Source organism: Lissotriton vulgaris, chromosome 5, assembly GCF_964263255.1.
Source record: "Lissotriton vulgaris chromosome 5, aLisVul1.2, whole genome shotgun sequence".
NCBI classification, from domain to species: Eukaryota; Metazoa; Chordata; class Amphibia; order Caudata; family Salamandridae; genus Lissotriton; species Lissotriton vulgaris.
The window spans coordinates 292,025,464-292,040,405 of NC_141693.1; the positions used below are offsets into that span (position 1 = coordinate 292,025,464).

Genomic DNA, 14,942 nt, shown 5'->3' on the forward strand with positions numbered 1-14,942 from the left:
AGCGATTCACGAGCTGGTTTTGAGGACACATGCTTCTTAATAAATTACTGCACCACTTCATGATCATTAAAGATTTTATATTTCCCTTACAAATTTATTTCAAGTGTTCTGAGTACAGCATTGGGTGTTCAATATTTTGTTCCCTCAGTTTACGTTTCGTTGGCAGAAACTGCCTCCTCGCTTCCTGCACCTGCAGTGAGAAATCCGGGAAGATGGAAAGGTCCACCTTATCATAGCGAAGTGTCTGCAGCTCTCTGGAGCAGCATATTTTTATTTTATTTATTTTGAAGGTTTTATATAGCGCTAACTCCACCCGATGGTATCAAAGTGCTTTACATCATCAATGGAAGTACACAATAAAACAATCATGGTAGTTGAACAAAAACTGGTTATACCGACCATGACATGTTTGAGATCTTGGATGAGTGCGGAAGGGAGAGGATCTTTGGTGTGGGAGGAAGGTTTGATTTTGGCTAAAATGTTGAAGACCTCCTGTTCAGATAAGGGCGGAAATTATGCCATGAGGTGTTATTTTTAAGCGGAAGGGAAATGGGTTCCGGAGGGGTAAGAGAAAGGAGGGGGAAGAGGGGGTCAGGGAAGTGTGCGGAGGGGGATGTGGAAGAGGTGCAGTGATCAGGGGTGGTTGAAAGGTGAGCGAGGGTGGAGTATTGAGGAAAGAGCAGTCTATTTTTGCGATTTTTTCACAGAAAAAGTTGGCAATTTCTTCGCATTTTCAGTGGAGGCTACCGGGTTAAGGGGTGCCGGGGCAGTTTGGTTTCTAATAAACTTTAACAGTTCTCTAGGTCTGTTTTTGGCACGAGAGATTTGAAGACGAAAGAATGACACTTTGTCTGAGAAGATGTGTTTTTTGTAAGAAGATCTCGCAGTTCTAAGGAGGGAAAGATGGGATGGGGAGGGGTGTTGTCTCCATGTTCTTTCCGCCAGTCTCAGCGAGCGTCTTTCTTTATTAAGGTCTAGTGTGAACCAAGATTTAGAGGGGGCATTTTTTAATGTTTTAGTTTTCAGAGTGGCATGTTGGTCTAACACCTCCGTTACCGTTTTGTTGAAATGTTCCATGAGATCATTACCATTTGTAGTGAGGGGGGTGAGACTAATTTGGGATTGGAGTTTATGTTCTAGTGCACCAGGAGGGATTTGTTTAAAATTTCTAGCTACGATTGTAGCTTTATTTATTTTTATAGGGGCAGGAAGGGCTGTGGGAGATATTGTGAATAATATGAGATGGTGGTCAGACCAGTCGATGGGGTCTCTATAAATAAGTACACGTGCAATGATGGGGCGAGGTCCAGCACCCGACACCTGTTTCAGTGCCAGCGACCTATGCACACGTTCCACTATAAATATATCTGAAAAAGTATCACAATCCAGTAATTTGATAAAAAGCAGCTCGACAAAAAGCTCCTTATGACTAGTGTCTGTGGACTCAGCATCTCTACATCATCTGCTTTTGTTTGCCAGGGGCCTCAAAGTTTTCTGCAGCTGCTTCTGATTGCCAGTTGTAGTGGTTTGTTCATCTTCTGCATTCGATACATGCCTCTCCAGCATATCCAAACGCTCAGCATGCTTATCAATGCGCTCCGACTTCCTGGCCATTCTATACCACAGCGAGTCAATCTTACCATAAATTTTGGTAAGGCTGAGTTGCATTGTAGTCAGAATTTTGCGTAAGTCGTTACCCAGTTTGAGGCTAGAAGCATTAGTGCAGGCGCAGTTGTCGCCGAGCCCCCCTCACATGTTCTGGATGATCTGGGCTGCTTGAATGGCAATTTGGGCTGAGTTTTATCCAGCTTCAAAAACAACAATTGATGGACAGAATGCAGAACCATATCATACATTCACCCCAGTACAGAAATCTGGGACTAAATCCATCGTTTTTTTGCTCACCATGCCATTCCAGTTTGGACCCAGCCATATGCAAATCAGTCTTGACCCTGCGCCCAATGGGAACAGTCCAGCCTGTACTGCAAGGCCAGGTCGTCCCTGGACTGGAAACAATCATCCTAGGACCGGTTTCAGGCCTTCAACCCTTATTAAAACGAGATCCTTGTGACTGGGGGTGAATGTTTGCATTGTCCAGCATCCCTTCCATCAATTGTTAATTTTTTTATCCAGCTTCCTCATCCTACGAGGCGTGGCAAAAGTTACCAATATCCCCAAAGCCAGATATTCCATGATGCGTCATGAGGCACACTCCACAGGGCCTTTGCCGAAGCCGTTTAGTTACCAGGAACAATCTCTGTGCGCCACCCTTCAGGCACGTACTGTGCAGCGAAAGTAGGAACCGTCAAGCGCCTGAAGCAGCCACTAAGATAACAACGCTGGTATAGTTGATTCATGCAGGCAGTCAGATATGGACCATTGATCGCTGCTATCCACGGATGCAGGCCCCTGCCATCTCGCTGTCATGGTGCCTGCGGGGGAGGGGCCTGCATCCGTGGATAGCAGCGATCAATGTTGCGACAGGATCAACAGAAGCTATGTGCCTCCGCAGAGTCACCGTCCCATTGCATTAATACACCCGCCAGGTCACTCCAGTCACAGGCGTGCCCCCACAGCCCACAGTCCACAGTGGTTCGCTCTTGCTACATCCCAGGTGCTCCCGGCATACAACAGCTCAACCGAATGTGCACTCTGCCACACTTTAGCATAGTTCGCACACAGCACGGTTGGGGGAAACTCCACAATCAACACCATATCAACGGCTCGTCCGACACCCCTAACTTCTGCCAAGGCACAATGTGTAGTGCAATCTGTCCACAGCCCAGCCCAAGGTGGACTTACTTTCAGCTGTTGAAAACTGTTTTGTGCTGCAGCTTATAGGACTTCCTGTTAGCATACCTTTGCTGCCACCAATTGGATCTGGGGTTGAGACCACTCTCTGACAAAATAGGGTTATGTCCCCTGCTCTACTGGAGAATAATCTGGCTTACCCCAGAGCTCACCTCCTATCGCAAAAGCCTGGAAGAAATTCTGTTTATTCCTGGTTCCTTAGATTTCTCATGGATAAGGTATATTAAGGCTACCTTACTAGAAATAGGGCTAGAGAGCCTGTGTAGTTCCCATGGTGCAGTTAGGGCTACACCTAAGTTACTGCTTAAATCAGTGTTTTGGCAAACCAATGACTCTGCACAACTCTCTAGGCGGTGCTTAGGATCCCTGACAGAAATGTTCCTCTCTGTTGAAAACTCCTTCAGGAAGGACAACTTTTTGGACGATATGCATCCGCCACTAGCTAGGCGCCTGAAATTGCATCTTTGGCACAGAACTTTGCCTATTGGTTAAGTCATAGCTAGTTGGGCCCAAAACAAGGAAACTAATGTCGCCCAGTGCTTAATGTGTGGCGCTTTCAAAGAAACTGGACTTTTTTTTGTCCCGTCTCTAGCATTTGCAGGAAAAAATTGATTATTCCACTGTGTAGAAGTCTGGGAGTTAGAAAATACACAGAAGCCATTAGGATGCTTAAATATGTTGACAATCATTCAATTTGCTTTGGTGTTAGTAGGCTCCTGTTGTGAATGTGGAGACTGAGACAAATAGTGTGCTCTGATCCGGTAACACTGGGTATCTCAGTCATCATGTTTAGTCCTATGCCTTTACTGCTGTAGACAGTATGCAACAGTGAGGTGTGATGCAGGGTGAATTTTGTTATCATTTATATTTAGTAATGTATCCTTCCTTAAGCATATCCGCAAGGAACAGGTAGTAATATTTGAAACTGCACAAGTCACTTTATGTTCTGATTCGTATTAATAATTGGATATTTAAGGCATTCACATAAAACTCTGGTTAGAAACGAATATGCACCCAGTATTAATATATTTAAGGAGTGTATATATATATATTTTATTATCTTATTAAGTAAAGTGCTATCATGTGAGTGCAAGACCGTATTTTATATGTTCCAGGATCGAGTGGAAGTAGTGCTTAAATTAAATGTTTTGCCTCCTTTTAATGTAAGCCTTGTTGAAGACGTTTTATTTTATTAATTGTTTGTATGGCTTTGTGCCGAAATAAACCTATTTGAATTCCTATTTGAATTACAATTATTGTGGGGACTTACTGTGGGATGGATTAAGGCTCGAAAGTGTGGCTGTGAGATTGAGGGAAGCCACACAAGCATCCCTCTGTGGGCGACTACTATTGTCTTGCATGTCCTGACTTTGTGAGACTGGTAATGCTGACAGGCAGTGATGGCACCAGCCTTCTGACCTGTCCCCTTCAGTGGGTGTACCTACTGGCCTCCCCTATGTAAATGGTTCTGCCAGTTACCTTTAACCAAAGGCTTTCACTTCCATCTTTGTGAGTTAAAAGTGAAAAAAGTTTATGCACTCTGCGCATGGTGCAGGATGTGTGGGATGCTTGAGAGCACATTTGACAGGGACGAAGGAGGAAGTCAATTTGACTCTCTGTGTGTATATAGCAGTTCAAATGCCAGTACAGCAGGTCTGCTGTTGTCTTGTGGAGAGGAGTGTGTGATGTGCCCTGAGCAGCACACATTCGGATACCCTAACAGCGCTAAGTGGCATTACGGAAAGATATTTCTGCTACAATAATGAGTACAAGGAAACTACAACACTCAAAGACAGTGTACTTCAACCATTTCTTTTCTTGTTTTTCCTGACCATCACACTTAAATTAAGGTGCTAGCCAATCGGGAGAGAGGCAGCAGACCTGTCCAGGTGGACGTCCATGGTCTGCCCTGGCACTAGATAAAGGGCAGAAAGATGTTAACTTGATCCTACAGGGGCATAAAAATCCTTTTGTGAAGCATGTCTGACTACAATACACCCTACTATCAAAATGAAAATCAGGTCAACATGTGTGAGCTGGACCAATGAAAATGAAACGTGTTTGTTTTTTCAGGCAAAGAAATGCGAGCGAGGTGTAGCGGAGGAAAAGACACCACATGCCAGGAATGCCCGAATGGAATGTACAAGAGCGTTTCCAACATCTTCAGATGTCAGGCATGCACCATATGTTTTAAAGGTATGGATGAAATATGTGGTGTCTCACAGCACTGCAATGATAACCGTGCTTCTTCAGACCCTGCAAGCCTACCCTGTTCATCAATTACTAGACAGCCAACTTGGCTATACTACTAGAAGACACCAGATGCTGGAGCAGCCTTATTTTCTCTTTCCCAGGAGATTAGGCGTTTGAACTTAGAAACAGATGCTCTTGGTATGTGGGTACCATGTGATTTGTTTGACCTGGGCCCTCCAGCAACAACTGACATGGCTGTCAGGCTCTTTCATCAATCCACTCTTTTCTTTTGGACCACAGTCCAAACATTAGGCTTGTATCAGTTATGACATCCACAAGTTTGCTAACTCACATCATTCCCCAAACATCATCCTTCTTGTGTCTTCTATATTACATCTACCTATGTACACCGACACAGTAGAGCGGTACTAGATAGACGTCCAACTGTATGCAGATGAAAAGCAAATCCACCTCTGCCTAGATAAATGTCTAAACATTTCCACTAATGTTACCTCATGTTTGGACCAGGTTCTGTATTCATTGAAGCAGAGATTCCTTTTCATTAATGGAGCCAGACTGAGATCATTATTATGGAAGGACATGGGCAGTCAATTTGTATTTGTCAATTGGGACCTCCCAATTACCACATAACTGCACTCTTGTCAACTGATCAATTACATTTATTTTATTGTTCTATGTCTCGTAACTGCAAAACTCTGACTTCAGAACACATCCACATGTTACAATAGTTTCTCCTCATGTTTTGTGTTCTAATTGTCGTTTTATATTTCAATTCATAAACCCAAGTGCATGTCAAGGCTGTCTTACTTTTCTTCCGGAGGCAACAATAATGTCTCCTAGATAATATTTATCCTTCAAACCACATTTTCCTAAAAGAGAAAGATATTTATAAACCACCTGCTTGATTAAAGAAAGCATACTGTTATTATTCATATATTAACCCTTTCTCTTTCTAATCAACATTCCAGTCTAAGTCCGACAATCACTACCTTCATGCACATTCTTTCTTCACCACCTCCTCTCAATTTCACCGTCTTTCTCATTAATGGCGGGCTGACTCTTCTTTTTTTCTTGACACTTTCCATCATCATATAAACTAGAACTCCCTTCATTCAATCCTAACAGAAACATGCCTTTCTTTTGAGGAATCGAAACTGTTCTTCATTTCTTATGTTGGCTCTTATCAATTCTTTGCCCAAACTTCTTCCATTTTCATTTGCTATGAAAACTTTTAAACGATTTATTCAATTCTGAATCAAATTGTATTATTCTCCAATACCAGTTCGATTTTGTTTTTTAGATCCAGTAACACTGTTGAGAATATTTCATCAAAAGGATTACATTATATTTTACTAGTTTTCTTTAATATATCTTTAGCTCGTCTCTCTTGACCCTTTGTATCTTTATTTCCAAATCTTTAAAAATAATTTCCTTGTTTCCTTGCTATCGGAATTTCTCCTTTTACTTTTTTTTTTTTTTTAAATATAAATACATTTTATTTCATGTTAACAAATAGTCCAAAAAGAAAACATAAATAACAAAATATTTAAAGTGACAATCTTATATAATAAAAATAATAAAATTACTGTTAATTCATTGTCAATCATTGTAAATTAAAAAAAATATTTCATATTTTTTTATTAACATTTTGCATTACCATTACAAAGACAATTTATATGTCCGTGGCCACATATGCGGAGCATCAAGACTGAATTACAGCATATATATTCTGATTAGGTCATAAATTATCTTCCAAACCAGTCCTATTCTAAAGGCGCTCCAGTGGCATACATGATCCTTTATCTCATTCCAGCCCCCACAGAACATCCCATGCGATCCACAATGTTAAATTTCCGGGGCCTACTAGTGTATGTGTAATCTCTCCCCCCAACAACCACTCCCTCAACTCAAACACCCCTCCCTTACCATGTCTGGTCTATCTCTTCCAGTATAATTACTCATCTCGTAACCATACAGTCCATATCCATTCATTATCCAGTAAATTCTAATGGGTTGATACCCCTGTCTCCTGTGTAGCCTGTTACCTGTGCCGTGCCTGTGCATTCCCGTCATCCTCCTCGTTTTGTTCACTATCCGCATTATCAGTTGTCAATTCCCCTAACATCGCCCTCCATGCCCGCTCATCGTCCTCCACCTTTTCATCCCTCCTAGTCTGTTGCATTTTGAGTATCTCGGCTGTCGCCCATTCCGTCACATCTCGTTTCCATTGCAGCACTTTGGGCGGACGTCGGCTCAGCCATGATCTGGCAATCCGCCTCTTTGCCAATACCAGTCCCAACAGGACAAATCTCCTACTCAGGCCTTTCCCTTTAGGTCTGGGCAACAAGCCTAACAGCGCCACCTGCATCTCTCTTGCTATCCCCCACCCTTTTACTTTTCTTTGTGCCATAAATTCTTCCTCTTCCAATATGTTTCTTTTAAAGTGGATTACCTGCCTGTAAGGTAAATGTTCTGTAGGAGTTGCAGGGTGGAAAGTAGAAGCCATTAACAGGCTATTTCCTACCATTGAGTTTTGTATAAATACTGATTTTCCATTTACATTATCTTTTATTAATCTTCAAATCTTCCATTTATTCTTCTCCAATATATTCTTATAAATGTGAATATTCATAAATAGGTTTGTCACTGAAAGGGCAACATTAGATCCTATAGAGAATCCTGTGGTTTGTTTTTAGAAAATATTTATTTTTCAACTTAGAAAATTGTATGGAAGGACAATCTTGATAAATTGCATCAGAAAAGTCTTATTTTCTTTCTAATCATCCTCTCTCAAAGCTTCTTCTATAAACTCCACATCTTTCACATAAATGATTTTAGGCTGTGTCCACCCACTGTGCACAGCAATTAATATGCCTTTCATGTAATTTGTTCCTCGTTTGTTCAACAATCCATAGTGTCTCATATTTCATTCTTTTAACTATTGTTTGTAAATAGTAATTGATGTACTGCTATGCCGACTGGAACATGGAATGTATTCCTGCCACAATCCTAAAATATTAAGGCTCATTAGGATCAATGCGTATTTTAGGGATCATATAATAAATACATATTTGGATACTCCATTATCAAAAAAGTACACATTTTTTCAGTTATCCAATTATTTTCTTTTGCTTCTTTCTCTATTTTCATGATCAATTCTTTATAGTCTGTTGTATGGAAACCCTCCAGTTGTAAATATATTATAGTGTCCTTTAACTACTCTCCCAATTTAGCCTCATAGACCACTTTGACCCCTGCTTATTTTTTATTGTCATTTGACTGTTCTTCTTTTTTCTTTTCAAGATTTTCTTTTTCAGTATTTTTCAAGTTGTCTTTTTTCTCATATTTACAGTTGACATTCTTAAGATTACATAACAAAAATCTTCCAAGTAGAATCTGAGTTGGTCTTGAGTCCTTCAACTGGCCAAATATCTTCTTTTTTTTTGTCCTCATCAGCCCAGGTCCGCAAAAGGTATACATTTGTATCTCCGGAGTCTCACTGAAAATAGTACCATCCGGAGCCCTTTTGTTTATTTGGCCTAAATTGGAACACCCTATACCTTGCTTCTCATACTCCGACCATAGGTAGCCATGTCAACGACCAGACCCTCTCGTCAGCCACCAGCGGGGTGAACAAGCAAAAACTGTATAAAGGCCTAATCATAGGACTATTATTGTATATTCACACCGGCATTTACCCACTTCTCAAAAGGGAGCCAAAACTCATTTTGCCTACACGTTAAAGCTCTGTCTAACGTAACTATATATTTTATTGAGGATAACCATTCTGCTTTGTATGGGGGTATAGCTTTAATCCATTTTTGCATTTTTCCCTGCGAGTCAACAACACTAAATAGAACATTTGTTTTTTAGTGTTTTGAGTGAGAGAGTCATGGTTCTCCGGTAGCCCAAAGAATACAAGAGATACGCTTACCTAGAGCTGCACTCCGAGTATTAGACACACTATGTCACTCACATCCCTCCAAAAGGCTTGTAGTGCCGGGCACTCCAAGAAGATATGTTCATCATTACTTCTTTCCTCCCCACATTTGAAACATTTCGGTGTAACACCTATCGCAAATTTTGTCAACTTATACGGCATCCAGTAGACCCTGTGGAGACAAAAAAGGTGGTTCTGCATTAAATTTGCAGCACTTACTGCGAAGTATAGCATGTTACAAGATACTTGCCATAAATTTGTCGACTGCTCTCCCGGCAAGTTCTTTTCCCACAGTGTTGCTGGCAGATTGAAGTCCCCATCCAAGCCTTCCACTAGACTCCAATACCATCTCGCCACCTCTTTTCCACTGGGTCCACCAGATATTATTAGGGTTACTAAAGCATTCGATTGTCCCGCGTCCTCCCCATCCGTGAGGCTCTAATTTTTCATTTGCAGGTATTTAAATTTGGACAGTTTCCCATCGGCTATCTTCTGGGTCTCCTCCCAAGAGATCAGTACCCCTTCATCCATCAACTGCCCCCAGGTTTTATCCCTGCCACTTTCAGAGGACGTGCCAGACTATCTTTTGACCATTCTGGGGAACCCGGAGAATCCCAAACCGGGGCAAGTTCACTATAATAGCTTATGTTGACTTCTCTCCTGATGTTGAACCAAATTGTTGCAAAGCACTGCAGGGTCTTGAAGCACACCTTTTTAAAAAATATCGTGGATCTTCATATTTTTGTATAAACTCATGCTCACCCCCCTTGTACCTCAGATAACATAGCTTTAAACATCCTTCCAGTATCTGAGCTGTCTGGTTTATTTAATAGACATTTTCCTCCTTTTAATAAGAAATCCCAGGCATAATAAGACAAATCTGCTAATCGTCGGCCTCCTTTATCATGTTGCAGTCTGAGTTTTTTCCAGGCAATTCTGGTCCCTTTTGATGCCCAAATAAAGCTACTGATCTTTGATTGAGATTTTTTTGAGCCAAATTTCTTTAAAAGCCATTTTCACTGGATTTACTCTGACATAAATAGTTAACGGGAGATGGGACCAACTAAGTAGGAGTTTCCCTACCGCCTTATTGACCTTTTGATATTTAAATTCAGGGATTTGCTATACTTTCTGCATAATTTGAATTCCTAGATACCTCATCTCTTCCTTAACACATTTTAGTTGTGAGTTAATATTCCATTTCATTACCATCATTTTGTTTTCATTATTCTCATACCTAGAGAGCTGCCCGAACCGTGCTGCCAGGTCATAAACTGCTGGTAATGCTGTATTAAGGTCTGAGGTGTACACTACTAAATCATCTGCGTACAGACCTACTTTTTTCACCCATTGCCGATAGCTAAAAGGCTGTATGCCCTCGTGACATCTTATCTTTTCGGCCAGAGGCTCCATGTACAAGTTAAAAAGCGGAGGAGATAGAGGAGATCCCTGCATAGTCCCCGTATAGATATTAAAACTACTGGAGATATTTCCGTTCACTAAAACTCTGGCAGTAGGATTCTTGTATATGAGAGCTATTGCCCTGCAAAAAGTATCCCCTAAGTTAGAGAGTTGTAAAATTTCCTGCAAAAATGACCAGTTAACCCGGTCAAATGCACGGTAATGGCTGCTAAAGGTATTTTAAAAGTGGTTGCTATGTCCACCGTGCCAATTAGGTTGTAGGTTAGATCTTTTTCTGCCACGCATAAAACCCTTCTGATCCTCATTTAGTAGCACATCCAATACTCCACTGAGCCTATCTGCTAACACTTTCGTAAAGATTTTATAGTCTGAGTTTAGTAATGAAATGGGTCTGTAGGAGTCACAACAGTTAGATGGTTTATCTGGCTTGAGGATCAGAGTAATGATGGCGTTGTTCCAAGATTGTGGGATCTCCTTACCACCCTCAAAAGTCTCTGTGAACAATCTACCCATTACCGGACTAAAAAGCTCTCCAACTTTTTATATATCTCAGCAGGGATACCATCTGGCCATGCAGCTTTATTCATTTTCATAGCTTTCCTTATTTCAGAGTCTAGAATTGGACTATTTAAATCTTCCCTTTGAGGCTCAGAGAGCTTATGGGGAACCTCTCCGCCCAGCCTCTCTTTCACTTTCTCTCCCTTTGTAACTAGGTTGTCAGAATACACTTCCCCAAAATGACTAATTAGAGCCTCTTCAATCCCTTCCCTTGATCTAACTAGAGGTTCTGGCCCATTCAATGTTAACTCTTTTATAAAGTTCCTTGCTTGGTCATTTTTTATCTTCCAGGCAAGTAACTTGCCGCAGCCTTCTCCATAATTAAAATGGGCCAGTCTACTTGCTTTGTGGAAAATTAGAAAAATTGATGTAGATAAGCGACGTTCATTTCCCTTTTCCCACTCCTCTCCCTGTAAGCACCATGAATACCATAAAATATTGACCGCATCACTCCGCCAGTAAAAGCCCATACCCATATGCACATGACAGCCATTCTAGGCACCCTGGCCTTTTTCCCGCTCATTAGAATCATCGGCTTCCCTTCTGCGCGTATTTGAAACCCCCCCCTCTCTCATATGCATAGACCATGAAACCCTCTCCCTCTGCGCGACCCTGCCCTGAAAGGCAACCCTTCTGCTTGACCCACGCAAACCCCCCCATTCCCTCTTGAAGAGGCATCCTTCGCCTCAGCTGACATAGCCCTCCCCAGCTGCACCTGACTGCCCCCGCTCTTTCATGAACGGGTCATAAGATCTCTCTCTGTGCGACTCTGTCCCTGTGTACACCCTGACTTCCCCCCTCCCCTTCTCCCTCACACGGGCAAGTCATAAACCTTCTTCTTCTGCAAGACCCTGTCCTTGGGAGTCACGGCCGCGCCTGACCAGCACCTCCTTTCCTTTCATGAGTAACCCCTCTGTTAGTAAACCCTCCCTCCGCGACTGACTGTCCACACATGTCTGAGGTCATCGCCTAAGCCAGGAGATAATGTTTACTACTTATTGTATGGAGTCACTCCTCTTCAAAGGACCCACTATTGATCCTGGCCACCCCACCCCCTGGGCTACGATCAGGCGCACATCTCCTAATAATCAGCGGAACACTCAGCTGCGTCATTGCCCCTTCTCTTATCGGCAGTTCAAGGATCTCTATTGTAAACATATGTGGGGTAGGATTGACACGAGGATTATGGGGATGTCTTTTCTTTGTGTCACAATGTCCTGATTGTAATGCCAAGTGTTCTGTAAAGTATAAAAGACGGTATCTCAGCTCACTTTGTTAGAGCACCTCCCGATGGCACCTTGTTTCGTGTCTGAAATGACAGGCTCTCCTCATGAGTAAATAAATCCTGTTCTTGTGATTCCTGCTCCCAGCGCCCGTCTCTTTATTTGGTAACTATTCAGAATGGGAACTAAGAGGCGCACAGCGCCAGCAGCCTGGGCATCGATACTGATATGGGCTCACGTTTTACAATTGGCGTCCCAACGCGGGGTCCATCAGTGACATAAGGTCCAGTAAGAGAGATCCAGACGATGAGGTGAACATCTAAATGATCGGAGTATACCTGCCTTGAGAGGGCCCTCGTCCGGCTGCCGATTGAATGAACTTCACCGATTCTGAACGGACCTCTCTCGAGTGACCTACTGTCCTGACTGGAATCCCACAGGACTGCTGCGGTAAAATCATGGAGTAAGAGAACGATCGGGCGCTGGAAGGAGGAAGGCGAAGAACTGCCCACACGGTCCGGTCCGGGTAAGGTCGCGTAAATGCGACAAATTGTGAAATGTTTGATTTGGATAATACTAGTATTACTCTTTTGTTGGTACCTCTGGAGATTCACCGTCTGCAAACGGAGAAACAACAGGCTCTCCCTTTGCAAGCAGTGAAGGATAGGTAACGCAGACTTTTGTCCCCGTTGTAATCCGTCGTGCCTATCTTCCTCCCCCACTGTTTCCCGAACTGTCGTTCGTGGATTATTGTCTGGAGATTCTTTGTCTGCAAACAGGGAAGAACAAGGTCTCTCTTTGCAGGTAGAGAAAGAGTGGGTAACGCAAACCTTTTCGCACCCACTTATTCTCCCCACTGATTGTTTGATTGACCGAACATTGATTGTTCGGTATTGGTTCTTTTGAGGTATTCACCGCCTGCAAACAACGGAGAATAGAAATATTCTGTCTAGTCTTTGCCCGCCGTGATAAGATAGGTAGTGCAGACTTTTGTCCCCGTTGTAATCCGTCATGCCTATCTTCTCCCCACTGATTGGTAGCCTGTTTAGCCCGGACCGCTTATTAGAGATGAACCATCCAGCTCCACTGGAGGACACACCTAATAAGGACATGTTCATTAAGTGTGGACTAGTCGCTATAGCTTATAATAGGTTATGGCATAAAATACAAGAAAAAGAGTTGAGTGAAATCAGTAGGCCACTGATGAGTTATCAACTTCGCTAAAAATAAAATAAGAAACGTTAGAAATAACCTGCAATAAGAAACATAAAAATGGCGAGGGAAGACAAGCTTGACACCAAGGCAGCCACGAGGTAGCTAGGCTCCATTGCCTATTCCTGCTCCAAACATGTCTGCCTCATTGCCCACCACGCCCAAATAACGGTCACATGAAATAGGAACAAACCAATAGGTACCTACCCCCATTCCGAAAGCTCCCGAAGTGCAACAGGTCCGCGGTTACGCCCATCCGGAAGGCGAGGCCTCGATGCGTGCAGGGCTCGGCTAGCCGCAGTCGGAAGGGGAGGCTGTAGGGTGGATGGCCCGAGGAATCATGGAGGTCTCTCCCTTTCCCCTCTTCTGCTGCCCTGCAGGCCACGGGGGGGGAGCTGTCTTGCCTCAGCCACCGACCACTCCCCACCCCCTCTCTTGCCTGATCTGGCCATCGACGAGGACCGGAGCCAAGGCGAGGTCGGACAACCCTGGGAGTTGCAGATAGTCCCGCCACATGACCACGCCTGAAAATTACAGGTAGTCCCGCCACATGTCAATGCCTGAGAGTGACAGGTAGTCCAGCCACACGGCAACGCCTGGACAGTTGCAGGTAGTCCCGCCACATGTCAAGGGGGGGATGTCTTGCCTCAGCCGCCGACCCCCCCCCATCTTCAATAGCCGGCACGGCCAATACCGAAGCGCTGGAGCCGAAGAACGGCGCGGGGTCGCTGGAAGGGGGAGGCGGCGCGAACGACCCTCCCCCACCTCCCTCCAGGTGGAGGCTTCCAGCGACACCCCAACGCTCTTGCTTAAAGAGGGTCAACATCGAAAAGCGGTCTTTTGCCCGGGACGGGCACACGCCCCATGCCTTCTCTCCTCAACTTTGAAGATTCTATGAGAGCCGGGGGGGCACCCCGATCCCTCCACATGGGCGCCCCCGTCCCCCTCACTGGGAACCACGACGTCGACGCACTCCTGCCGGCGCCAGCCTCAGTTTGGAAATGGCTAAACTACAGCAAAGGTACAGACTTGTTCCGTTCCGGTGGAACACCAGAATGATCCGGTAGGAAAAATTGTTGCCGCCCTCCCCACTCTTTGACTGATGGTCCATATTGTTAGACTGTTACCACAGTGCGAAAAACTTTTGAACTACCAACGGAAGGTTCTGGTCCTACTACGAGTCAGTGGAGGCAATCTGACTATACTGGGACTTGCCTGACCTCGCCCAAAATGGCGCCGACACGAAATGAGACTTTTTTTTAAAAAAAGGAATCCTTGTTGCACCCCGATTGCTCAGCTTTGATGCCCCGGGATATGTATGCAGTTTTTGGACAATGAAAGTAGATAAGATGAACATTGATTATGTGTTGGGATGATGAACTGATTTAGAGTGGGTACTAATTATGTGTTGACAGCTATGAATCGGTATGAAATAGGCACGGAGTGAGCATTTAAACAATGAATTAATATACATTAGATATTGAGCAAATAGTAGAATAATGAGATGATATTGTTGAACGCCTGACACACATTATACTTGGCGCTTAAGAAAGTTCGATATG

General features: G+C 43.6%; 1 protein-coding gene across 1 annotated transcript in view; it reads left to right on the forward strand.

The window, feature by feature from the left end:
- The window catches only part of TNFRSF4 (TNF receptor superfamily member 4), a 94,323-nt gene that overhangs the window by 39,101 nt on the left and 40,280 nt on the right, over positions 1-14,942 (forward strand). The window contains exon 2 of the mRNA XM_086921471.1: positions 4,885-5,007. Coding sequence (XP_086777597.1) covers positions 4,885-5,007 — 123 coding nt within the window. The remainder of the gene's footprint in view (positions 1-4,884; positions 5,008-14,942) is intronic.